The sequence below is a fragment of the Cetorhinus maximus genome, chromosome 22 (assembly GCF_964194155.1).
Source record: "Cetorhinus maximus chromosome 22, sCetMax3.hap1.1, whole genome shotgun sequence".
In the NCBI taxonomy this organism is placed as follows: domain Eukaryota; kingdom Metazoa; phylum Chordata; class Chondrichthyes; order Lamniformes; family Cetorhinidae; genus Cetorhinus; species Cetorhinus maximus.
In genome coordinates, this window is record NC_135900.1 from 77,184,758 (window position 1) to 77,211,388 (window position 26,631).

General features: G+C 45.3%; 1 protein-coding gene across 3 annotated transcripts in view; it reads left to right on the top strand.

Moving 5' to 3' along the window:
- Nucleotides 1–26,631, top strand: part of ddx11 (DEAD/H (Asp-Glu-Ala-Asp/His) box helicase 11) — an 84,452-nt gene that overhangs the window by 14,248 nt on the left and 43,573 nt on the right. For 2 of the 3 annotated variants that reach the window (XM_078568547.1, XM_078568545.1), the window contains exons 5-10: nt 8,847–9,001; nt 10,093–10,135; nt 10,950–11,057; nt 12,762–12,849; nt 16,408–16,619; nt 18,163–18,315. In XM_078568547.1, the coding sequence (XP_078424673.1) occupies nt 8,847–9,001; nt 10,093–10,135; nt 10,950–11,057; nt 12,762–12,849; nt 16,408–16,619; nt 18,163–18,315 (759 nt within the window). Of the gene's footprint in view, nt 1–8,846; nt 9,002–10,092; nt 10,136–10,949; nt 11,058–12,761; nt 12,869–16,407; nt 16,620–18,162; nt 18,316–26,631 lie in introns of all 3 variants that reach the window. The other variant, XM_078568546.1, reaches the window with a different exon arrangement.

A 26,631-nucleotide genomic window follows, 5' to 3' on the forward strand; every position in this document is an offset into this window, starting at 1 on the left:
AAGGTATTTGTGCTTGTGGACAGTGCTGGAAACATCCCTGCTAAAAGTGGATAGACTGTATGTCTCCAAGTCCAGTAAGGTGTTGAGAATCTCAGTTGTAAACAGTTACACTTTAAACTGGTTATTTGATTCCACAATAGGAATGGAGTTTTTATTTATTCATTCATGGGATGAGGGCATTGCTGGCTGGGCCAGCATTTATTGCCCATTCCTAGTTGCCCTTGAGAAGGTGGTGGTGAGCTGCCTTCTTGAACCGCTGCAATCCATATGGTGTAGGTACACTCACAGTGCTGTTAGGGAGGGAGTTCCAGGATTTTGACCAAAAGACAGTGAAGGAACGGTGATATATTTCCAGGTCAGGGTGGTGAGTGGCTTGGAGGGGAACTTCCAGGTGGTGGTGTTCCCATCTATCTGCTGCTCTTGTCCTTCTAGATGGTAGTGGCCGTGGGTTTGGAAGATGCTGTCTAAGGAACCTTGGTGAATTCCTGTAGTACATCTTGTAGATGGTACACACACTGCTGTCACTGTGGCTCGGTGGTGGAGTGAGTGAATGTTTGTGGATGGGGTGCCAATCAAGCGAGCTGCTTTGTCCTGGATGGTGTTGAGCTTCTTGAGTATTGTTGGAGCTGCACTCATCCAGGCAAGTGGGGAGTATTCCATCACACTCCTGACTTGTGCCTTGTAGATGATGGACAGGCTTTGGGGAGCCAGGAGATGGGTTACTCATCGCAGGATTCCTAGCCTTTGACCTGCTCTCGTAGCCACAGTATTTATATGGCTAGTCCAGTTCGGTTTCTGGTCAATGGTAACCCCCAGGATGTTGATAGTGGGTGATTCAGTGATGGTAATGCCATTGAACATCAAGGGGCGATGGTTGGATTCTCTCTTGTGGGAGATGGTCATTGCCTGGCACTTGTGTGGCACGAATGTTATTTGCCACTTGTCAGCCCAAGCCTGGATATTGTCCAGGTCTTGCTGCATTTGGACTTGGACTATTCAGTGTCTGAGGAGTTGCTACACCCGGATTTGCTCACACCTAAGTCAACAAGATTTCACAGTGATCATCTGTATTCATTGAAAAGTTAAAATGGCTCGGTCTACTGTTGAAGCATTTCGCGAAAGAGAGGACCTGTCGTTGAGTGCCCTGCAATTGGTAACAAAGATTCAATTGAAGGCGATAGCAGAGAAATTGGAAATAGATTTAAAAGTAGGTGCTAAGAAAGCAGAGGTATTGACTCAGCATCTGAACCTTGAGGGGAAAAGAGGCTAATGCAGATAAAATGTAGATTGAATTAGCTAGGGTTCCATTACAAATCAAGCAACTTGAATTGGAAAGAGAAACGGAAAGTGAAATACGAGAACTTGTACGTGTATTTCAAAGAGCAAATGCGCAGGAACCTTTCTTTTCAAAGAAAAATGAGAAAGAGAGAACCTGAAAATTTGAACTGGACAGAGAAAGGCTTTGGTTATGGGGACAGGGAGTAACAGGCAGACTTGACAATGGGTTAAATTTAACTTGTGGTTTTGTTTTAGCAAGGAATATTTGTCCAGTGCCTAAATTCAGTGAGGAAGTTGAAATGTATTTTGTCTTATTTGAAAAAAATTGCTACCAAGTTACAATGGCCTCGAGAAATTTGAACAATTTGGACAAAGCGTTTTAATCGGAAAAGCTTTGGAGGTTTATTTGACCTTTTCAGATGATCAGTCTGCAGATTATGATACGGTTAAGATTACGGTGCTTAATGCGTACGAGTTAAGTCCTAGAAGTTTACAGGAAAAAGTTTAGAAATCTGAGGAAGGGACAAAATCATACTTTGGTGGAATTGAATATAGAAAACGAAATGGTTTTTGATTGATGATAGAAGGTGATGAAGCTTGATCAAGATTTTGAAAACCTTAGAGAGGTGTTGTTCCGGGGTCAAAATAATTTGATGTTGAGGTCTCTTTTTTTATGAGATTTTCTCGAGGACTACTTTTTGAGTTTTAGACCCTCTTTTTTTTCATTTTCACCTGAGTTCAGTATGATATACTGAGTTCCTTGATATTTTCTCACAAATTTGGATTCTAAATACATTTCCTAATTTATAATAATAAACCAACTTCAGATTCATCTCAAACTATTTGATGCAATGAAACACAAATCACGGGACTATAAAGAGCTATAAATCTACAGAAAAAGTCAAACATAAGGAATGAGATTCAATGTTGTGGTGGGTGATTTTAACTTTCCCTATATTGACTGGGAATAACTTAGTGCTAGGGGTTTGGATGGTGCAGAATTTGTAAGGTGCATCCAGGAGGGCTTCCTGAGACAATATGTAGATAGTCTAACTAGGGAAGGGGCAATACTGGACCTGGTATTAGGGAATGAACCCGGCCAGGTGGTCGAAGTTTCAGTAGGGGAGCATTTTGGGAAAGTGACCATAATTCAGTAAGTTTCAAGGTACTGGTGGATAAGGATATCAGGAGTCCTCGGGTTAAAGTGCCTAATTGGGGGAAGGCTAATTATAACAGTATTAGGCAGGAACTGAGGAATCTAGACTGGAGGCGGATGTTTGAGGGCAAACCAACAACTGACATGTGGGGGGCTTTCAAATGTCAGTTGATAAGAATTCAGGACCAGCATGTTCCTGCTAGGATGAAGGATCAGTATGGCAAATTTCAGGAACCTTGGATAACGAAGGATATTGTGAGATTAGTCAAAAAGAAAAGGGAAGCATTCATAAGGGCTAGAAGGCTGGGAACAGATGAAGCCCTTGGAGAATATAAAGAAAGTAGGAAGAAACTTAAGCAAGGAGTCAGGAGGGCTAAAAGGGCTCATGAAAAGTTATTTAAGGAAAATCCCAAGGCCTTTTATACATATGTAAAAAACAAGAGGGTAGCCAGGGAAAGGGTAGGCCCACTCAGGGACAGAGGTGGGAATCTGTGTGTGGAGCCAGAAGAAATGGGAGAGATACTAAATGAATACTTCTCGTCAGTATTCACCAAAGAGAAGGACTTAGCGGTCGATTTGTCTAGGGAAGAGTGTGTAGATAGCCTGGATCATGTTGAGATCAAAAAAGAGGAGGTGTTAGACATCTTGAAGAGTATTAAGGTGGATAAGTCCCCAGGGCCAGATGGGATCTACCCCAGAGTACAAAGGGAGGCAAGGGAGGAGATTGCTGAGGCCTTGACAGAAATCTTTGTATCCTCACTGGCTACGGGTGAGGACCCAGAGGACTGGAGAATGGCCAATGTTGTTCCATTGTTTAAGAAGGGTAGCAGGGATAATCCAGGAAACTACAGGCCGGTGAGCCTTACGTCAGTGGTAGGGAAATTATTGGAGAAGATTCTTCGTGACAGGATTTACTACCATTTGGAAGCAAATGGGCGTATTAGTGAGAGGCAGCATGGTTTTGTAAAGGGGAGGAGGTCGTGTCTCACTCACTTGATCGAGATTTTCGAGGAAGTGACAAAGATGATCGACGATGGAAGGGCAGTGGATGTTATCTACATGGATTTCAGTAAGGCCTTTGACAAGGTCCCTCATAGCAGACTGGTACAGAAGGTAAAGTCGCACGGGATCAGAGGTGAGCTGGCAAGATGGATACAGAATTGGCTTGGTCATAGAAGACAGAGGGTAGAAGTGGAAGGGTGCTTTTCTGAATGGAGAGCTGTGATTAGTGGTGTTCCGCGGGGATCAGTGCTGGGACCTTTGCTGTTTGTAGTATACGTAAATGATTTGGAGGAAAATGTAACTGAGCTAATTAGTAAGTTTGCAGACAACACTAAGGTTGGAGGAGTTGCAGATAGTGAAGAGGATTGTCAAAGGATACAACGGGATATAGATCAGTTGGAGACTTGGGCGGAGAAATGGCAGATGGAGTTTAATCCGGACAAATGCGAGGTAATGCATTTTGGAAGGTCTAATACAGGTAGGAATTATACAGTAAATGGCAGAACCCTTAAGTGCATCGACGGGCAGAGGGATCTGGTTGTACAGGTCCACAGGTCACTGAAAGTGGCAATGCAGGTGGATAAGGTAGTCAGGAAGGCATATGGCATGCTTGCCTTCATCGGCAGGGGTATTGAGTATAAAAGCTGGGAAGTCATGCTGCAGCTGTATAGAACCTTGGTTAGGCTACACTTGGAATATTGCGTGCAATTCTGGTCACCACATTACCAGAAGGATATGGAGGCATTGGAGAGGGTGCAGAGGAGATTTACCAGGATGCTGCCTGATCTAGAGGTTATTAGCTATGAGGAGAGGTTGGAGAAACTCGGATTGTTCTCACTAGAGCGACGGAGATTGAGGGGCGTTTACAAAAGAAGTTTACAAAATTATGAGTGGCATGGACAGAGTAGATAGTCAGAAGCTTTTTCCCAGGGTGGAAGAGTCAATTACTAGGGGACATAGATTTAAGGTGAGAGGAGAAAACTTTAGAGGAGATGTGCGGGGCAAGTTTTTTACGCAGAGTGTAGTGATTGTCTGGAATTTGCTGCCAGAGGAGGTGGTGGAAGCAGGTACGATAGTGGTGTTTAAGAGGCAGCTTGACAAATACATGAATAGGATGGGAATAGAGGGATACGGACCCCAGAAGTGCAAAATGTTTTAGTTGACGGGCAATATGATCGGCGCAGGCTTGGAGGGCCGAAGGGCCTGTTCCTGTGCTGTACTTTTCTTTGTTTCTTTGTTGTAATCTATCGAGAATTTCAATTGTAAGCCAACTGGGCTTCATTGACAACTTAATTGGGTGTTCCCTCAGTGTGCAGGATAAATAACCTCCTTACAACTCAATTCTGGTTTATGACAACTTGTCAGAAACATCAGTTCAAAGTGCCACGTTACTGAGCAGAATTAATAAAGCATAAAATAATGCTCTACCAGCTCTCTGCACCCCTCACTGGGCTGGGGAGGACACACATGCACACGCCAACCCACCCCAATTGAAGCCGGGCCTGGACACAGTTAGAGGCTGATCACCCCCCCCCACCCCCCCCTACCCCTCCAGCCCCAAGGCCCAGAATAGGGCCCTAGCGAACCTCTGGCAGGGGAATAAGCACAGAACAGAGAGAGCACTGAGCCCGTGGCAGTTCCTCCCTGATTGCCAGCGGCTGGTAACTGCTCAGGTCATAGGCAAGACCCGCTGCTCCAGAGCAGGTCTCCAGTTCCCTGTCGGTCGCATCCACCAGCTACTACATAGTGCTGAGCGCGTTGAAGCCGGAGCCCCCGCCTACCTGATCGCCATCGAGGTCCTGCAGCTGGATTGTAACAGGGCCCAGGACAAAAGGAAGACCCGCATCATCCCCGCCAACTCCAGCTTGCCACCTCCAATGAAGATGAGCTTAATAAACTGCTGGAAGGATTCATGATAGACCAGGGAGGGGTCCTGTCCAAAATCCAGGCCGTGCTGCTGACCCAAGAAAACTGGACACCCCAACAAGGTAAAAGGACAAGATCAGAGAAAAAAGGGCACCTGTTATTGGAGGAGCGACATGGGAGAGACAGAATTTCTGATTGGAGGAGAAGCTCCTCACAGATTCTGTCTCCCGCACTTGCTGCTCCTCCAATCAAAATATACGGGTGATATTTCTTGAATTTTTCACCCCATCATTGGGTTTCTGGGATCTATTAGTGAGGTTTCCAGGGTGAATTTGTCCACCACCCCTGTATATTTTGAACCTTAGTGTTTTCGTAGAGAAGTTGGGGAAATGAGAGAAGTAATGATGAACAAGACACTAATTACCAAACGGGGGTGGCAGAGCTGAAAAGACAGATGCTTCTCCGAGTATGGTTCAAGGAGACCAGCATGTTACTTTTGTCATAAGACAGGACATTTAAAACAGATTGCTGGTAAATCAGCTGCTGATGTTTGTAAGTGTGTCAATAGTGTTTCTCCAGAAAATGCTGCACCAGTGAGTGAAAGTTGTGACAAACCGATTCCATCTCATGTATTTACAGTATGTGTAGATCAGAACATAAAAGATCATGGGAGTTTTATATTTGAGGCTGTGGTAATTCTATTTTTGTCTGATAAAGGGGCCAAAATTATACTTATTCTGAGAGATACGAAGTCGACTCAAATATGAATGTTAGCTGAAGAGGTGAATTTCTCTCTATAGAGCTTACTAAAAAAGTATATTGATGGAAATTGTTCACCTGTGTAGATTGCATTTAAACTGTGCTTTAGTTAATGATTCTGTTATTGTAGCAGTATTGTCCAAATTGCCTCTTGATAATGCTGACCTTATTTTGGGAAACAGTTTAGCTGGAGAACATGTGCTGCATCCAGACATTTCCTCAAAATCCCTTGAAGATGTTAGAGAAAAGGATGCTTTGGCAGGATTAATGGACTTGGAAAAATGTCTGCCTGTCCCTTGATCTGTTGTTAAGAGCAATGGTTTAACTCAAAGAGGGGCCCAGGGTGTAAAAAGCTGAGACTTCTGAGATTGCAAAGACATTGAGAAATGACACTGAGAAATTGCAAAGAGATCAGAAACACATGACTTCATGACTACTTTAAATGGCGTGCAGCATGCTGCATTTGGAGTGAGGAGGGGCTGCTTTTTCCTCTGTGCGGAGCTTTGCTCAGCTGCTGGAGAGGAGGCATTGATGATTCAGATCAGGTGGTGGCACTCAAAAGGGAACAGGGCATGGCCAACTGAGGGATGGAGGGAGATGGCAGCCCTATGAGTTACCATGGGGGACAGAAGGAGGAAACTGGACTACACAGGGAAGATCAATGCCGAAAGATATCAAGTGTGATTATGGGGAGGTCAAGGGTATAGCTGAGGGTAACAGAAGGAGGGTCAAGGATGATAGATGTCAGGTTGAGAGTGACTGGCGGTGGGCGGGTGCAGGTCCACTGTACTGGGGGAAGTTTGAGGGTCAATGGTGGCTAGTCAAGAGTGATGGGGGTGGGTCAGACGTCACCAAAGGCAGGGCAAGGGTGATGGAGTGAGGGCTGAGAGAAGGCTAAAGGTGATTGAGGGAGAGTGCAGAGTGTTGACTTCCAGTTCCAGTGTGTGTGTGTCTACACACATGACTGCGTTAACAAGAAGAGCTCTCTGCAGTGAACCTCGAGGATGGAGTTGTCCAAGGTGTGGTGTGCAGCCAATGCTAGGTATAGGGCCCCCCATTGGTCAAAAGTGCTCAGAACAGGAGGCAGGGCCTCCTACTGCCATCCCTGGGAAACAGGACCTCCTACTGTTCTGGAGGAGAACCTGCAGGAGTATTGCTGAATGATCAGATCACTGTCAAAGGTTAAGAATCCTGCTAACAGATGAAGGTGCAGTTGATGAAGAATATACAAGGCTATTAGAAAGAAAGACTTGCATTTATATAGCGCTTTTCACGACCACTGGACACCTCGAAGCACTTTACAGCCAATTATGTACTTTTTAAAGTGTAGTTACTGTTGTGATGTGGGAAACACAGCAGTCAAGTTGCACACAGCAAACTCCCACAAACAGAAATATGATAATGATCAGTTTTTTTTCATGATGTTGATTGGGGGATAAATATTGGTCAGGACACCAGGGTTAACACCCTGCTTCTCTTCAAAATCGGGCCATGGAATCTTTATCTCCACAGTAGGCAGATGTGGCCTCGATTTAACTCACCTGAAAGATGGCACCTCCGACAGTTCAGTGCTCCTTCAGTACTGCACTGGAGTGGCACATAACTTTAGATCCAAAAACCTCACTAAAGTTATGTGACAAGGACAGAAATGTTTTCATTCTTCATTTTAGACCTGGCGACCAGATTTCGTCTTTCTCCAATGATGCATAGTTAGGACAAAGTGGCCATTATAAACAAAATGGAGAAATGGATAGGGACTGAACTTGGGGCACCAATGAAGTTTCTAACTGATAATGGAGGTGACGTGTTGAGAGACATGTGATCAATGAAACGCTGTATAAGAAATGAGTAGAAAAGGTTATGGAATACGGATTGACCTTCCTAGCATTGAAAGAAATGCTGGAGAGAGAGGAAATCTATAAAATTTGATGGGTGGATGCAAGTCTTCAACTGACTGTTTTACAAAAAGATACATGATGATGAAATTGTTAGGAGTCCTAGGGAAGGAGTGTCTCGCAATGTAATGCTTTGTACAGAATATCAAGGTCTTTGACTTAAATCTGTTTTGAAATGTTGGTACTTATAAAGTCAAATTTTTATATGAACTGTATGTAATTGTATGTAGGTAGTGAGCATTAACAGGAGGTTCACTTGTGCCCCTATGATTAGGAACTGACTGAAACAGACTGTGGCTGTTATGTTAGGAATATGTATCTCTGTAAATAAACACTTATAAAAGAGTGTGGCTCTAGTTCACCATCTGGCTTGCTGAATTATAACACTCTGCTCTCTAAGTCTGAGTCTAATGTCCTGAGCATTATGGGTAGTACTTCTGTCCCCCTGCACAGTAACAACTTGACTACTCCCTTAGCTGTGGGCCTTGCAGTCAATTTTCAGTATGCAACCTGGCAGCATTAAGATGTTGCAGGGACTGAGATGCAGGAGAGGAGAGAGCTGGGTCTGTTCATTGAAAGAAAAACATAAAGGGAGTTACTTAATGAATGGTAATTATCTTAAAGCAGTGTTTGGGGAAGCTGCTCACTGTGACCATGGTCCTCCCCATATCCTGATGAGCCTCTTGTCCTAATGTCCTGGATCCCCCTCCATTTGCTTGATAAAAGGCAGAGGCTGAGATATTTTTCATTCAGCCAAGAGATTTAACCCATTGTCTCCACACGCTGGCGGTACCTAAAACTTCCTCTGCTCTGTGGGATACAGTAACAATATGTTTCCTTTGACAAGCAATTGCCAGAATATTCTCCATTTAACCTGTGCTTGGTCCCAGCGAGATGAAGATGATACTGAACACCTCATTCAGATGAGTAGAGAAGTGGTGACTCCTGGGCAGGCGTCGAGCACAGAGACTCTGGACGGGGAGGATGAGAGCTTTGTTCTGGCAGATTATGAGAGTGAAGATGAAAAGAAACCAAAGGATTCTAGGTATGTCGAAGTCCTGGCATTGCCTCTTTCAGAGAAAGACAGAGAATGTACATTTATATGGCACTTTTCATGACCCCAGGATGTCTCAAAGTGCTTTACAGCCAGTTTTGAAGTATACTCACTGCCGTAGCAATTGGTAGCAGCCCATGTGCCTAGCAGGATTCCACAAACAGCAATGTGATAATGTCTATTAGCAAAGATTAAGGGATAAATGTTTGCCGGGGTACTGGAGGAATGCCCCTGCTTTTCACATAGTGCTGTTGGATCTTTTACATCCACCTGAGCAGGCAGCTGGGGCCTGCACTGGAGTGTCAACCTGGATAACTTACTGAAGTGTTAGGAGTGGAACTTTCTGACTCAGGCAGACCACAGCCAGTACCATTGATCTTGATGCTGTTGAGATTTTCAGCTCTGGGGCATTGGGGATAGTGCTAGAGGTGTCTCTCCCGTTGCTTTGAGTAAGGGCCTGAATTAAATGATGACAAAGTTACAACCTTACTCAGTAATTAGACCTATCTGAATTTAAAACTTCACAGCTTCAATGTCTTTGTGGCAATAGAAGCAATAAAATGATAATTACTAAGCTGCATGTTTGAGAAAACCCCAGTTGCAATCCCTGATTGTGCTCAGTTAGCTAATCTCAGGCAGGTTGGCAGCTGAAACTGCGACTGCCTGGGCTGCCGGTGGGCTAGAGAAGAATGAGGGGGCCGGGTACCTGTCTCTGATCTCTATCTTATAATCCCTACTGGACAGTCTAAGTTGCAGATATTGGGCAAGAACAGATTGCCCTCATGTAAAGATGGTCACCTCTGCGAAAACATGGGCTGGCTGCCTGTCTCCCTGGACCAGAGCCATGCAAAATGGTTCACTCTCAGGGGAGAAGGGAGAAAACAAATCCCCCTTGCCCCCAAAAAAATACTGGGCGGCTAGTGTAGAGAGTAAAATTATACAGGCTGGGAAAGCTCTGCTCACTGAGGGAATCAACTTAGAAAAGTCTGTGGAGAATTAACACCTACTGTGTTGCTCAGTGTGAGCAGATGTTTCTGTGATGTTTTATGGGTGGTTCTTCCCTGTTTTCATTTTTTTTTCAGCTTGTCTGACGAGGATGATTTGGAGGAAGAGCATGTAACAAAGGTTTGGAGGAAAGATGTTGCCTGATCCAGCTGTTTTAGTGACTTGTGCCCAATATACATCATAGGGAGTCCTGAAGTCCTATAACAAGCTCCAATGATTAATTAGAAACCATTCGCTTGAGCCACTTGAATCCAAATAGCTTCAGCAGCTACTAACGCACTAAAATCATCTCTTTCTACAGCAGTTGGTCTTATACTAAATATAGCCGCACCTTCTCCTTTTATATAGAAAGTAATGGGTACTTGGAGTTAGGATCGGGCCACAACTTGTTGAGGGGTTAGGGTGAAATTAGTAGTGTGTTTATTTGTAGAGCACAGGAGCTTTTGGGTGAGTCTGACCCCATTGTCGCTGGATATCCCCATTCAACAGCAATGATCAGATGGACAGTCACTGATTATTACTTCTTGGCCCATCCTACCTCAGATACACTGAGGCCAATTGCAACATCCCTGCTACTTCTCTTGCTGACATCAGCTAACTCAACAGAGACTGGGAATTGAACTTTATACCTTTTGGTCTATAGGGCTTTGTGCCACATCTCCTGGTGAAGCTCCCCACCATGTCGCAGAGAGTGCCAAGACACTCTGACTTTATGAAATATTTATTGTGGGGTGCAGTTTTATCTCAATTCCCATATGGAATGAGGTTGTCCCATCATGCTGCTATCCCACCTACTCGGACTGAGTCAACTGCCAGCTAACTTGGGTAGGATTGTGCTACCATGAACTAAGAAGCAGACAATGAGCACCAACAGCATTTGGGTACGAGAACCCTCTGTCTTTGAGCTGACGTCAGACAATTTCTCTGTTCCCAGATCTATTACTGTAGTCGTACGCACTCCCAGCTCGCTCAGTTCATACACGAGGTTCAGAAAAGTCCTTTTGGCAAAGAGATCAGGCTGGTGTCGCTTGGCTCTCGGCAGGTATGTAATGGAATGGGCTAATCCACACTTTAACGTTGAGGATCCATGTAGCTCCGGTGATTGGCTGGTGTGCTAGAAGCATGTTACTGCATCATGACCAGACTGGAAACTGCACTAGGCTGCTCCTAGTGGGTCAGTATGGCTTTTTTAAAAAAGCATTGTGAGGCCAATTTGAAAGGCTGAGGACCAGACTACAGGATACCGTCAGAGCTGAGAATACTAGGAGAGGAAATGGGATAAGTCAGGAAGTAATGAGTCGATTATACCGATTTCAAAGGTCTGAAGATTGAGGAAGAAAGGGAAAACTGAGGGATTCCAGGAGCTCACTCACATTGAGGTCCTGGGAAAGAGGGAGTTTGAGATGATACTGTGAGTCTTGACTTGAGTATTTAAGTGCTGCTTGGGAGTAACAAGAGTCCAAGCTGAGAGGAGAATAAACAAAGTCATATCAACCAACCTCATCTGTGCCATCTTTCCAGGTTTAGACCTTGGCTCACACTCTTGCTTTTCCGGTTTGAGGAGGGCCTAAGAATGGGAAATGTGATGAATCTACAGGCAGAAATGGAAAAATCCATGACTTTTTTCCTCTGCTCTTGTGACAGTGGAGATTTCCTGGGGCATGGATTGCAGATGCCCATCAGCCTGTTCCAGCATCACAACTAAAACTGGAGCCTTGCTTTAACCTGATGCAAACACACACACGTAACTCCAGCCGGTATAACTGGGTACATACATATGAACATACAAATAAGGAGCAGGAGTACGTGATTCGACCCCTCAAACCTGGTCCACCATTTGATAAGATCATGGTTGATCTGATGTGGCCTCAACCCTACTTTCTTGCCTGTTTCCCCCACAGCCTTAGATTCTCGATTGACAAGGGAGTCAGTCGAACTCAGCCTTAAAGATATTCAGTGACCCTGTCTCCACTTCTCACTGGGGAAGAGAGTTCCACATACTAATGACCCTCTGAGAGAGAAAAAATCCTCCTCATCTCCCTCTCAAATGGGAGACCCCTTATTTTTAAACTATGCCCCTAGTTCTGGCCTTTCTTAAGGAGTGATGGAGGAAGGAACAGGCACCCTGATCCTGCATGGTTTGTGTGTCATTTTTCCTCCTCCCTGACAGTGGGGGAGCTGTGGCCAATTGTAGCAACAACTTGGTGCAGGCTGGGCAATAATCTAACACTCTGAATGACATATTCCACCCCCCCACCCCCGCCATCTTCATCCTCCCTTTCAGGGGATTTCTTTACCCACTGCCCATTAAGGGAACTCTTTTTAATTTACTTTGTAAATGTAACTTTAACCTTTCTGTAGTTTTTTTTTGAGACTCATGTGAAATCTGTAATCTAATGGAGAGTCATTTATTGGGGGCTCACCAACACGGTGACTATAACATTTCCTACTTCTTGCCTTCAGTGCTAATGGTAGATAATATAACAGGTCACTTAATACAGGAGCCCAGTTGTTGAAGCCGACCCACTGAGAGTTGCCCTGTCTGAGTAAGTTTTGCTAAAACAATGAATTTCTATATTTTTAAATGAACTGTGCCATGTTGTGCTCTGCCAATGTGCCCCAGTAGTTTATTGCAATTTCAGAACATGTACTTTGTTTGGTAATGGCTAATGTGTAACAGTAACCAGATAAGAGAACATGCTCCTTTTAATTTTTGGCTCTCCTTTCTCCTCCTCTCACCCTGAAGAACATGTGTGTGAATGATGACGTGAGGCATCTCCGGACGGTCCAGATGATCAATGATAGGTGCCTGGAAATGCAGAAGAACAAACGTGGTGAGTGGAACCTGTGTTTCTCTCCTTTTAAAAACTTGTATCTTGTCTTTCGGTCTGATCTTGAGGGAATTTCTGCCCTTCTCAAAAATGGAGCTGTGGCTAATTATTATTTTAGGCTTTATGTCTGCCTGCGTGTCCTGTCTTATAAAATGAGTGCTAACCTGTTAGTCCCCTGCTCCTCCTGACAAATGTTCTCTCTCCTCCATCCAATATGTCCTTTTGGACATCCTCTCTTGTCCCTACTAAGTGAAAGACACACCATCCCACATGCCCTTTGCTCTCCTTGTTGAAGCCAAAACTTGGAGGAATCCATAGAATTGGTAAAAGTCGCTTTGAGCGATTGGGTTCATTCTAAAACTTAAATGCCCCATACTTTGATTTCTCTTGTATCCCTCAATTTCTTTCTCCACAATGTTACTCCGTTCCTATTATATCTGATGACATTTAGGGCTGGATTTTACTCACTGCTGGTGTTGGCTAGGTTTCAGGGGGTTGGCTTATTTTACCCATCCTATTCTTGATTCAGTCTTTTTGGATGTTGCTCCTCCTTGAAATTTTCTTAACAGGTTCCAAACTGTTCCAGACTGAGTTGCATCATCTGAGACATTACGGGGGATCGAACAGCTCAACAGTTTTGCATTAGTGTGTTCCTTTCCTAGCATAGTGTTTTTACAGTTCAGGAGTCTTGATGGTGTAAATTCACCTTGCCTGGTTGTGTTTTATGTCACCAGGAGTTGGGCATAGTGTGGCTGGTCTGACAACAACAATTTACATTAAAGATGCTATGTAAATATAATAAAACCCAAGACACATCATAGGAGCATTATGAAACAAATATGACACACAGCCACACAAGGATATGTTAGATCAGATAGTCAAAAGTTTGGCCAAAGTGGTAGGTTTTAAAGGAGGAAAGCAAGGTTGAGAGATGGAGCAGTAGAGAGAGTGAATTCCAGAGCTTAGGGCCTAGGCAGCTGAAGGCATGGCCACCAATGGTGGAGTCATTAAAATCAGGGATGCTAAAGAGGTTAAGAATCAGATACAGATATCTCATGGGGTGGTGTGGGTGAGGCATTGTTGGGCTGGCAAAGATTAGAGAGATAGGGACGAGCAAACGAGCAAGGCCATGGAGAGATTTGTAAACAGGGACGAGAGTTTTAAAATGAAGATGTTGCTTGACCGGGAGCCTGTATAGGTCAGCGAGCACTGGGGTGATCGCTGAATGGAACTTGATGCAAGTTAAGACATGGACGGCAGAGTTTTGGATGAACCAAAGCTTACAGAAGGTAGAATGTGGGAGACCAGTCAGGAGTGCATTGGAATAGTCAAGCCTGGAGGCAACAAGATAATAAGAGTAAGGTAACAGGTAATAAGAGTTTCAGCAGATGAGCAGAGATGGGCGAAATCAGGTGATGTTACAGAGATGGAAATGGGTGTTCTTAGTGATGACATGAATGTGTGGTTAGCCTAGAACCTTCCATCTGATGTGGTTACTGAGCAACCTAGATGAACTTGTAAATTTCTGCTATCATAACCTGGAAACCTGGCCTACATACCTACAGTACCATGCTGGGCATATTTACATTCACACGGAGCCTATCTTCATTAAACAGAAAGGTAAAAGAAAGAAGCTTCAAATCCTGGAGATCTGAGGTAGAAACTGAGTGCTGCAAATACACACAGCAGGATAGGATGCTCACCGTGTGAGGGAGAAAAGACATGCATTTTCTGTGCTTGGATCTATTGTTGGAGCTAATGGAAATGGCCCTATAGGGGGCAGCAGTACCACACACAATATCACTGCCTCTGTTTCCTGCTTTCTGACTTCTCTGCTCCCCTTTCCTGTCCAGGGGGAGGGGGGTTTAAGGGAATCCCAGTCTGGGGGTGGGGGGGTGGTGGCGGCAGGTGGTGGCGGCTCAGGCTCCTGCAATAGGGCACTTCCTTCATATACTTGCGCCTCTCTGGTACTGTGATTGGGTGACCGTGCTTGAGCCTCGGTGATATCCTCACCATGCTGAGCATCACGTAACCGTGACCTTGCCCTGTTCTGTGGCAGGGCTCAGGCACAGCCCCAGCATGACTTTTCCTCATCCCTCCTAGCCCAGCGGTGATGAGGCCAATATCCAACAACAGCCTGCTGCTGAGATCAGCTGACTTAAAATGGCACAGGGCATGAACTTTAACCTTCTGTTTCGTGGTCCCCTGGTTTATATCAGGTGGTGCACCCTCCGACCAACTAGGGTCTTGGGAGAACAGTTCCTTTTTATACTGTATTATGGTGATTTGATCGAAGCTTTTCAGGTATTGTGGGGATCAGGTTTGATAGATAAAGGGAAACTTATCTGCTGGTTGGGGAGTCTAGGACTAGGAGGCATAGTCTGAACATTAGAGCCAGGCTTTCCAGGAGTGTAACTGGGAAACATTTCTACACACAAAGGGTGGTAGAGCTTTGCAACTCACTTCTCCAAATGCTCAATGAATTGTTAATTTTAATTCTGAAATTGGAGTATTTTTGTTAACTAAAGGCACTAATAGATACGGTGCAAAGATAGGTACATGAGGTTTGGCTGCAGATCAGTCATGAACTCATTGAATGGCAGAATAGGTTTGAGGGATAAATTGGTCGACTCCTGTTCCTACGTTCACTGTGAAATGAACTACAGAACTTTAGGAATCTAATTGCAGGATGTGGTTAATTCCATAATCCATGGGAGCAACGTTCTCCAGCAGGTTAAAATAGAAAGAGAGAAATTCCTGCATTTATGTGGCACCATTGATGGCCAGCACGACCCAAAGTGCTTCATTGCCACTTAAATAGTTCTGAAACGTAGTCCCTGTGAGGTCGGAAATGTGACAGCCAATTTGTGTACAGCAGGTCCCACAAACAACATCAGGGTCAATCACCAGATAATCTCTTACCAATATTCAGCTGTCTTTTTCTGGCACCAATCTTTAGTGTTTCTTTTTTATTTGTTCATGGGATGTGGGTGTCGCTGGCTAGGCCAGCATTTATTGCCCATCATTCAGAGCATTTTTTTTTAAAGAGTCAATCACGTTGCTGTGGATCTGGAGTCACATGTAGGCCAGACCAGGTAAGGACAGCAGATTTCCTTCCCTAAAGGACGCCAGTGAACCAGATGTGTTTTACAATAATCGGCAATAGTTTCATGGTCATCATTAGACTTTTAATTCCAGATTTTTATTGAATTCAAATTAAACCATCTGCCGTGATGGGATTTGTAACCAGATCCCCAGAGCATTACCCTGAGTCTTTGAAATACTAATCCAGTGACAAATCCACTATGCCACTGCTTCTCCTGTGTGATTTTTTTTAATACAAACAATATTGACAGTGATGATGCCTTTTGTTTAGTACAGTCTCTGGTTTGTTTTATGTAACAAGAGGATTCTAATGGATTAATCATTGAAAAGGGTGTTGGGGAGGTTTTCTTCCTCTGGAAACAGTACCTGTCAGGTCCAACAAGCCGCTGCGTTGAGCAGTGGATGTGGGGTCAGGCTACAGGTGAGAGCTGACATTCAAATTACATTTTCTAAAAGCCGACAGAAAGCACAGTGGGACTGAGAAGGAGAGTCCGAATCGGAAACGCAAGAGTCGAGTGACTTGCCCGTTCTACAGCTACGAGCAGATGCAGTTCCTGCGTGATGAGTTGCTGGTGGAGGTGAAGGACATTGAACAGCTGGTGTTGCTGGGGAAGGAGATGAAGGCATGTCCATACTATGCCAGCCGTTACGCCATTCCACCAGCCCAGGTACGGAGAAGGTTCATTTTGTCAATGAATGGCTTGGCAACAAAATTCAAATACAGATTTGCAACAGTTGGCATTTATTGCCCATCCTTAAAGGGTGGTGTGTCTTCTGCTTGAAACTGTTGCAGTTCGTGTGTTGAAGGTACACTCACAATGCTATTAGGTGGGGAGTTTCATAATCCTGACCCAGCAATGATGAAGGAACAGTGATATATGTCCAGTTTGGGATGTTGTGTGACTCTGAGGCAAATTCAGAGGTGATAGTGTTTCCACAGCATTTCTTTGGTAGATGTGGGGGAGGTAAGTTGCTGCAGATCGTACATATTATAACTCCAGTGTCCCACTTTGGAAAGCTGGATATTAAGTCCAGTGGTTGCTGCACAGATCACGTGAACTGCTTTGAGCTGGGTGGTGTCGAGCTTCAAGTGTTGCAGCACCTGCAATGTTCAGGTGAATATTGAGTATTCCATCTCACTGTTGACTCGAACTGTGGTAACTGGTAACTCATCACTGAGTATCCAGCTTCCGAACTGCTTGTAAAGCCTCACTGTGATAAGACAGGTCTGGTTAAGCTGCTGGTCAGTGGTGACTCTCCCAGTATGTTGATGGTGGGGGCTTTCAATATTGGCCGTTCCACTTAAGTTAAAACAGGGATGGCTAGGCTTTCTTGTGTTGGAGATGAATGTTACCTAATGTGGTGCAAATGTTATCTGCCACTTGTCTGCCGAAGCCTAGGTGTGGGTCCAGGTCTTGGTGTATGTGGCCATGAGTTACTCCATTATCTGAGGCTTTACAGATGGCAGTGAACATTGTACAGTCATCAGGGAACAGTCCCAGTCCTGACCTTACGATGGAGGGAAAATCATTGAAGCAGCTAAAGATGGGTATGACTGTGACCATTGATCTTAGCCCCTACAGGGTTTTTATTTTCATTCTTTTCATTCATATAATGAGCTACAGCACCTCACAGATACCCAGTTTTGGGCAGCTAGATCTCTCCTTTAGTCTATCCCACTTAGCTCAGTGCTCTTAGTGGTCTTCACATGGATTGTGCAATAGTCGTTGGCAGATGTGGCTGCAGTAGGTGAGTTGGTGAGAATGAGGTTAGGTAGGTTACTTCCTCGTGTTGGTTCCTCATTGCCTGCCACACTCCTTGTCTGGCCAATTCTAACTTGGCAGGCTCGGTCAGGGGTACCACTGAGTTATTCTAGGTGATGTATTTTGAAGCCTCCCACCCAGAAGACATTCAGCGGCACCCTCAGTGCCTCCTCCAACCTGTGTTCAATATTGAGAAATAACAATTTATTGGTTGATGGGGAGAGGGACGTAGGTGGTGAGGAGCAGGATATTTCCTAACCTTGATGCAGCTGAAACTATGAGGCTTTAGTTTTGAACGCTGTGGCTCAGCAATTGTTTCTTTTGGGTTTTATGAAGTTGTGAAATGACTATTGGGTCACAGGTACTTTGAGGCAGTTGAAGTGAGCAGTGAATGAACATTCCCGCCCTCTCTGAGATTTTTTTCTTTGGTTCTCTCTACTTCTGACAGCTGGTGGTGATGCCATACCAGACGCTGCTGCACAGCTCAACCAGGCAGGCATCCGGCATCAAACTGAAGGGGCAGGTATTGGTGATTGACGAGGCGCACAACCTAATCGATACCATCACTGGCATTCACAGCTACAAAGTGACAGGGTCACAGGTGGGTACTGCCTCAGTGAAACTCGGATTGTGGTCATTTCGAATCTTAGTATGATCCAGCACAGAAGTCCATTTGTCCCATTGCAGCTGTGTTGCCTTTGGAAGAGCTATGCAATCAATCCCAATCCACTGTTCTTTCCCCAAATTCCTGCAAATTTTTAACATTAGAAATAGGAGCAAGAGTGAGCGGTACAGCCCCTTGAGCTTGCTCCTCCATTCACAAGGATCAGGGCTGATCTTCGATCAGAACCCACTTTCCCACCTGATCCCCACATCCCCTGATTCCCCTTAGAGATCGTAAGATTTTTGGACTCGGACTTTAATATACTCATCAACTGAGCATTCACAACACTTTGGGTAGAGAATTCCAAAGACTCATAACCCTCTAAGTGAAGGAATTTCTTTTCCTCTCAATCCTAAATGTTAAACCCTTAACCCTGAGACCCTGCCCTTTAAGTTTAGGCTCTCCAGCCAGGAGAAATGGCTTCTTAGCATCTACCCTGTAAAGCTCTTTCAGAATCTTCTATGTTTCAATGACAACATCCCTCTTTCTTCAGACTCCAGAGAGTATAGGGCCATTGTGCCGAATATCTCCTCATAAGGTAATCCTCTCGCCTCAGGAACCAATTGACTGAAATGTTATTGCACTTTCCCCTCTAAGGCAAATGTATCTTCCTTGGGTACAAAGACCAAACTGTACTCACATTTCCAAAGTCCTGCACAATTGCAGTGAGACTTCCCCACTCTTGAACTCTAACTGCCTTGCAGTAAGGGCCAACATAGCATTTACTTTCCTAATTGCTTGCTGTACCTGCATATTAACTTTCTGTTCCCTGTATAAGGGATATGCAAATCTTTCTGAACACCAACTTTTAATAGTTTCTCATAACAACAATTTGTATTCATAAAGCACCTTTAACATAATAAAACATCCCAAGGTGCTGCAAGCAAAATATGACACCGAGACGCACAAGGCAGATCACTTAAAGATTGGTCAAAGATTTATTGTTCAGGCCTGTCTTAAAGGGGCAGGTGGTGGGCACAGGAGGTGGCCGTTTCTGCCAACTCCAGCATGATGTCACGACCAAACACATTTCTTTCCCCTCCCATCCCCGCCCCTCCACATCAGCATCCCGAAGGGAACATTCCTTCCGTGAGACCCTGATCCACTCCTCTATCACCCACAACACCTCATCCCCTTCCCACAGCACCTTCCCATGCAATGGCAGGAGGTCTAACACCTGCCCCCTTACCTCCCTCCTCACAGTCGAAGGGCCCAAACATTCCTTCCTGGTGAAGCAGCAATTTACTTGTACTTCTTTCAGTTTTGTCTGCTGTATTCACTGCTCACAATGCAGTCTTCTCTACACTGGGGGGGTCTCCAGACACAGCCTTGGTGAATGCTTTGTGGAACACCTTCACTTAACCTGCAAGTCTGACCCTGACATCCCTGTCGCTTACCATTTCAATTCACCGTCTTGCTCTCATGCTCACATTTCTGTCCTTGGCCTGCTACAGTGTTCCATTGGAGCCCAGCGCAAACTGGAGGAACAGTAATTCGGCACTTTACAGTCTTCTGGACTCGACATTGAGTTTAACAACTTTAGACCATGAACTCTATCCTCCATTTTGATGACTTTTTCCCCCCAAACGCCAGTCTATCTTTTTCTCATGTTTTTGCTTTCAAACAGTGCTGACCTTTAATCTGACATGAGCACCTACTCTGGACCAATGCTTTGGGTCTTTAATATTATCAGTACCTACTCCCTTTGCCTTGTGTTCCCTGACATCTTTGTCATTTAATCTACCCTGTGCTCCAACCTATCCCTGACCTTCTCTTTTGCCCCATCTGCCCCTTCCCCCATCTTTCAACAGCACCATCACATTTCTACCTCTTTTCGGTTCCAATGAATATTGGACTCGAAACATTAACTCTGTTACCCTCTCTGCAGATGCTGCAGACCTGCTGAGTGTTTCTGGTTTTTTTATTTGTTTTTTTTTCAGTTATTTTCTGTTTTTATTTCAGGTCTCCGGCATCTGCAGTATTTTGCTTTTATTTTAGGAGTTATGTGAACTTGTATCAGGCACTAATTTGCTTTCAGTTGGAGTATCGTGTCCAGTTCTGGATGCCACACTTTGGGAAAGATGTGAAGGCATTGGAGAGAAAAGATTCACGGGAATGGTTCCAGGGATGAGGAACATCAGTCATTAAGACTAGATTAGAGAAGTTGGAACTGTTTTCCTTGGAGAAGAGAAGGCTGAGGGAAGGTTTGATATTCAAAATCATGAGGGGTCTGGATAGATTAGACAGGGAGAAACCGTTCCCACTTGTGAAAATATCGAGAACAAGAGGGCACAGATTTAAGGTAATTGGAAAAAGAAGCAAAAGCAACATTAGGAAAATCTTTTTCACTCAGTGGTTAAGGTCTGGAATGCACTGCCTGAGAGTGTGGTGGAGGCAGGTTCAATCAAGGCATTCAAAAGGGAATTAGACTGTTATCTGAAAAGGAGGAATATGCAGGGTTGTGGGGAGAAGGTGGGAGAATTGCAGTAGGTGAATTGCGAGCTGGTGCAGATATCGTGGGCCCAGTGACGATCTCCTGTGCTGTAATGATTCTGTGATTGTCTAGTTCTTTTGTCAATCACCTTTACTCTCTGTCTTCTGGTTACTTACTCTTCTACCACTCGTGTACCTTATTTATCAAAGTTCTTCATGATATCAGATCTCCTCTTAACCTACTCTGCTCTATGGAAAACAACTTCATGTTTTCTAATCTCTCCATGTAACTGAAATCTTTCATCCCTAGTACCATTCAGGTAAATCTCTTCTACACCCTCTCCCAGGCCTTGACATCCTTATTGGAGCGTGGTCCCCAGAATTGAACACACTGCTCCAGCTGGGGCCTGACACGTGTTTTATAAAGGTTTAGCGTAACTTCCTTGCTTTGTACTGCACTGGAGCGCCAGCCTTGCTTATGTGCTTAAGTCTCTGGAATTGGATTTGAACCCACAACCATTTGATTCGGGCAAGAGTGCTACCCCTGACCCACAGCTGACAATTGTCTGTTAACCCTGGAGCTCCTGGGTTAGGTGTAACGTTTACATTTGGCTCTGTGAGTTTGCCTGTATATCAGGTTGCTGATGCTGGCAGATCCTAGTCTTCTGATCAGGATGTTACCCAGTAAAGCAACAGAAGTAAACATTATCCTTTCAAAACCACCAGGCCACCAAATTCAAGCAGGACAATAAGAACATCAACACAAATAGGACCCTGAGGTGAACAGGCTGCTCTTTGACCATACTCTGAGCTCCCCTGGACCCTTCAATCCCACTTCATCCACGACCTGTGTCAGAGGGACTTCTCACTTAACACCACCTCTTAATGCAGTAGGGCTGCTCCCTCCATTCTCTAGCAAATAAAAACAAATGAGCTGTTACTATCTCTAGATCCTCATTGTCTCCTCTCAACAGATAACAAATCAGCTCCTTTCAGAAGCATCACGGTGTGATGGATTACTATTCCTATTAAATCACACAGCTATCATGGAGTGATATGTCAGAGGAATAGGTGATTCGGCCCATCGGACCTGTCCCCGCCCAGTCCAACTCAGCACTCCTGCTCGTTCCCCAAATCTTTAATATCCCATTCTGTCCATTCCCTCCACCTCCCCCGGGTCACTCTCCATACAATTTAATATTCCACCCACGCTAATCACACTCTCTATCCCTCCTCAGAGCTGTGGATATCCCACTCAGCCTAATCTCCGCCTCCTGTTCACTCCCTCCCCCACTGCATTTAATATTCCCCTAATAAACAGCTCTCTGATGGCCTTTTCAAAGTGTTTATATTCTGCTTCCATAACAGGTTGGGATGCAGGTTTCCATATTCTGGCCACCCCTTCTGCTCGGATATGTTTTCTGTTCTTCACAGCCCCTCCCAGCCGGCAGGATATCACCGTCCTGCCAGGCGGAATGGAGATTTAAATGGCTGGCCGCTTCCGGCGGGCAGTGGGGAGACAGGCCACAATAAAACCCTGGCCCATGTGTTTAGATTTGATGAGCTGACCAGCAGGGGGAGATATTAGCTTTTTGAGTAGGCTGTCGATGTGACTGTATCTGCAATTAAAATTAATTAAATATTGTAGCCTCTTAAACACGTTTCATGGGGGATTGGCTATTTGAAAAGAGTAAAGCAAATCCAATAGTATTTAAGGGATGGCAAGTTTGTATTTAAACATTTATGGAATGTAGAGAGTGTGGAGATCAGGCTTTTTTTAATTCATTCATGGGATGTGGGCGTCACTGGCCAGGCCAGCATTTGTTGCCCATCCCTAATTTCCCTTGAGAAGGTAAATGGAGCTGCCTCTCTGAAGTCTGTGTGGTGTGGGTATGGCCACAGAGTTGTTAGGTAAGGGTTCCAGGAGTTTGACTTGATGATGATGATGCAGGTCAGAGTGGTATGGTATTTGGAGAGGAACCTGCAGATGTTCCCATGCACCTGCTGTCTTCGTCCTTCTACGTGTTAAAGCTCATGGGTTTTGGAGGCACTGTTAAAGAAACTTTGACAAGTTGCTGCAGCGCATCTTGTAAATGATGTACACAGCCAGCGTGCTGTGTCGATGCTGAAGGAAGTGAATGTTTAGGGTGATGTTTGGGGTGTTGAACAAGTGAGCTGCTTACTCCTGGATGGTGTCGAACTTGTTGGATAACATGCAGGCTTGGGCTGAACAGTGGCCTGTACCATTTATACCCATTAGCAGGAAATGACTAACTGCAAAAAGAGAGTCCAGACACCCCGCTTTAACATTCAACAGCACTAACATCGCTGAATCCCCCCACAACATGTGGAGTAAATCACTGAATCACCCCCCCCCCACAACATGTGGAGTGAATCACTGAATCCCCCCCCGCAACATGTGGAGTGAATCACTGAATCCCCCCACAACATGTGGAGTAAATCACTGAATCACCCCCCCCCCACAACATGTGGAGTGAATCACTGAATCCCCCCCCAACATGTGGAGTGAATCACTGAATCCCCCCCCTCCCCAACATGTGGAGTGAATCACTGAATCCCCCCCCTCCCCCACATGTGGAGTGAATCACTGAATTCCCCCCCCCTCCCCAACATGTGGAGTGAATCACTGAATTCCCCCCCCCTCCCCAACATGTGGAGTGAATCACTGAATTCCCCCCCCCTCCCCAACATGTGGAGTGAATCACTGAATTCCCCCCCCCTCCCCAACATGTGGAGTGAATCACTGAATTCCCCCCCCCTCCCCAACATGTGGAGTGAATCACTGAATTCCCCCCCCCTCCCCAACATGTGGAGTGAATCACTGAATTCCCCCCCCCTCCCCAACATGTGGAGTGAATCACTGAATCCCCCCCCTCCCCAACATGTGGAGTGAATCACTGAATTCCCCCCCCTCCCCAACATGTGGAGTGAATCACTGAATTCCCCCCCCCTCCCCAACATGTGGAGTGAATCACTGAATCCCCCCCCCCCCAAACATGTGGAGTGAATCACTGAATCCCCCCCCCCCCAAACATGTGGAGTGAATCACTGAATCCCCCCCCCCCCAAACATGTGGAGTGAATCGAAGGCTCAAGGCTGGCCTATGTAATGTTGGGACCACGGGAGGAGGCTGAAATAGACCATAAACACGGCACTTCTGGCTGAAGATAGTCTCAAATGCTTCAGCCTTTTCTTTTGCACTGGATGCTGCCTCCCCCCGCCACCATCATTGAGGATGGGGATATTCAGGAAGTCTCCTCCTCCAGTGAGTTGTTTAACTGACCACCACCAATCCTGACTGGATGTGGCAGGACTACGGAACTTTGACCTGATCCGTTGGTTTTGAGATGGCTTGTCTTTGTCTAATCCATGCTGTTTAGCTTACATATAGTCCTGTGTTGTGGCTCCATTAGGTTGGCACTTCATTTTCAGGTATGCCTGATGCTGCCCCTGATATGCCTTTCTCTCTTCCTCATTGAGCTAAGGTTGGTTTGCCTGCCTTGATGGTAATGGTGGAGTGAGGGAATATACTAGCCATGAGGTCACAAGTTGTGGTTGAATACAAATCTGCAGGTGGACCACAGCACCTCATAGATGCCCAATTTTGAGCTGTATATCTGTTCTGAATCTGTTCCATTTAGCATGGTAACAGTGGCACATAAGGCCGATGGATGTTCTCTGTTTTATAATCACGCCTAGCTGTACTGTGTTTAACAGGTGCATCCACAGTAAGTAGATCGGTCAGGATGTGGTCAAGTTTTCGCTCTTGTTGGTTCCCTCACCACCTTCCCCAGGCCCCGTCTGGCAGATATGTCCTTCATAACTTGGTTAGCTCAGCCAGTAGTGGTGCTACCGAGCCACTCTTCGGGAATGGCATGGAAGTTCCCCCACCCAGAGTATGTTCTAAGCCTTTGCCACCCTCATTGCTTCCTCCAAGTGGTGTTCAACATGGAGGAGCACTGATTCATCAGCTGAGGGGAGGGCAGTACTTGGTAATCAGCAGGAGGTTTCTCTCCCATAGAGTCATAGAGGTCTACAACACAGAAAAAGGCCCTTCGGCCCATCGAGTCTGCGCTGGTCAAACAAGTACCTAAGTATTCTAATGCCATTTTCCAGCACTAGGCCCATAGCCTTGTATGCCATGGCATCGCAAATGCACATCCAGAGGTTTCTGCCTCTACCACCCTTTCAGGCAGTGAGTTCCAGCTTCCCACCACCCTCTGGGTGAATAAATTCTTCCCTACAGCCCCTCTAAACCTCCTGCCCCTTATCTTGAATCTATGCCCCCTGGTTACTGATCCCTCTACCAAGGGGAAAAGCTCCGTCCTATCTATGCTATCTATGCCCCTCATAATTTTATACAACTCAATCATGTCCCCCCCCCAATCTCCTCTGCTCCAGGGAAAATAACCCAGTCTATCCAATCTCTCCTCATAACCAAAACTCTCCAGTCCAGGCAGCATCCTGGTAAATCTCCTCTGCACTCTCCCTAGTGCAATCACATCCTTCCTATAATGCGGATTCCAGAACTGCATGCAATACTGTAGCTGTGGCTTAACCAGCATTTTATACAGTTCCGGCATAACCTCCCTGCTCTTATATTCTATGCCTCAGCTAATAAAGGCAAGTATCCCATATGCCTTCTTAACCACAATATCTACCTGTCCCACTATCTTAAGGGACCAGTGGACATGTACACCAAGGTCCCTCTGATCCTCGGTGCTTCCCAGGGTCCTACCATTCATCGTGCATTCCTGTGCCTTGTTTGTCCTGCCCAAGTGCATCACCTCACACTTATCCGGGTTAAATTCCATTTGCCACTTATCAGTCCATCTGACCAGCCTGTCTATATCCTCCTGTAATCTAAGGCTATTCTCGTCATTATTTACCACCCCACCAATTTTCGTGTCATCTGCGAACTTACTGATCAATCCTCCTACATTCAAGTCTAAATCATTTATATATACCACAAACAGCAAGGGACCCAACACCGATCCCTGTGGACCCCCAATGGACATAGGCATCTAGTCACAAAAACACCCCATTGACCATCACCCTCTGCTTCCTGCCACTCAGCCAATTCTGGATCCAATTTGCCAAATTGCCTTGGATCCCATGGGCTCTTACCTTCGTTATCAGCCTCCCATGCGGGACCTTATCAGAAGCCTTGCTGAAGTCAAATGCATTGCCCTCATCTACACACCTGGTCACCTCTTTGAAAAACTCAATCAAATTGGTCAGACATGACCTCCCCTTAACAAAACCATGCTGATTGTCCTTGATTAATCCCTGCCTCTCCAAGTGTAGATTAATTCTGTCCCTCAGAATTGCTTCCAATTGTTTCCCCACCACTGAGGTTAGACTGACTGGCCTGTAGTTCGCTGGTTTATCTCTTCCTCCCTTCTTGAATAACAGTACCATATTGATTGTCCTCCAGTCCTCTGGCACCTCTCCTGTGGCCAGAGAGGTATTGAAAATTATTGCCAGCCCCCCTGCTATCTCCTCCCTTGCTTCACTCAACAGCCTGGAATGCATTTCATCTGGGCCTGGAGATTTATCTACTTTTAAACCTGCCAGACCACTTAAAACTTCTCCCTTTTCTATGCTAATTTCTTTAATTATATCATGGCCCTTCTGCCTGATTTCCATACCCATGTCGTCCCTCTCATATAAGATAAAAGCAAAAAACTGCGGATGCTGGAAATCCAAAACAAAAACAAAAATACCTGGAAAAACTCAGCAGGTCTGGCAGCATCTGCGGAGAGGAACACAGTTAACGTTTCAAGTCCGAATGACCCT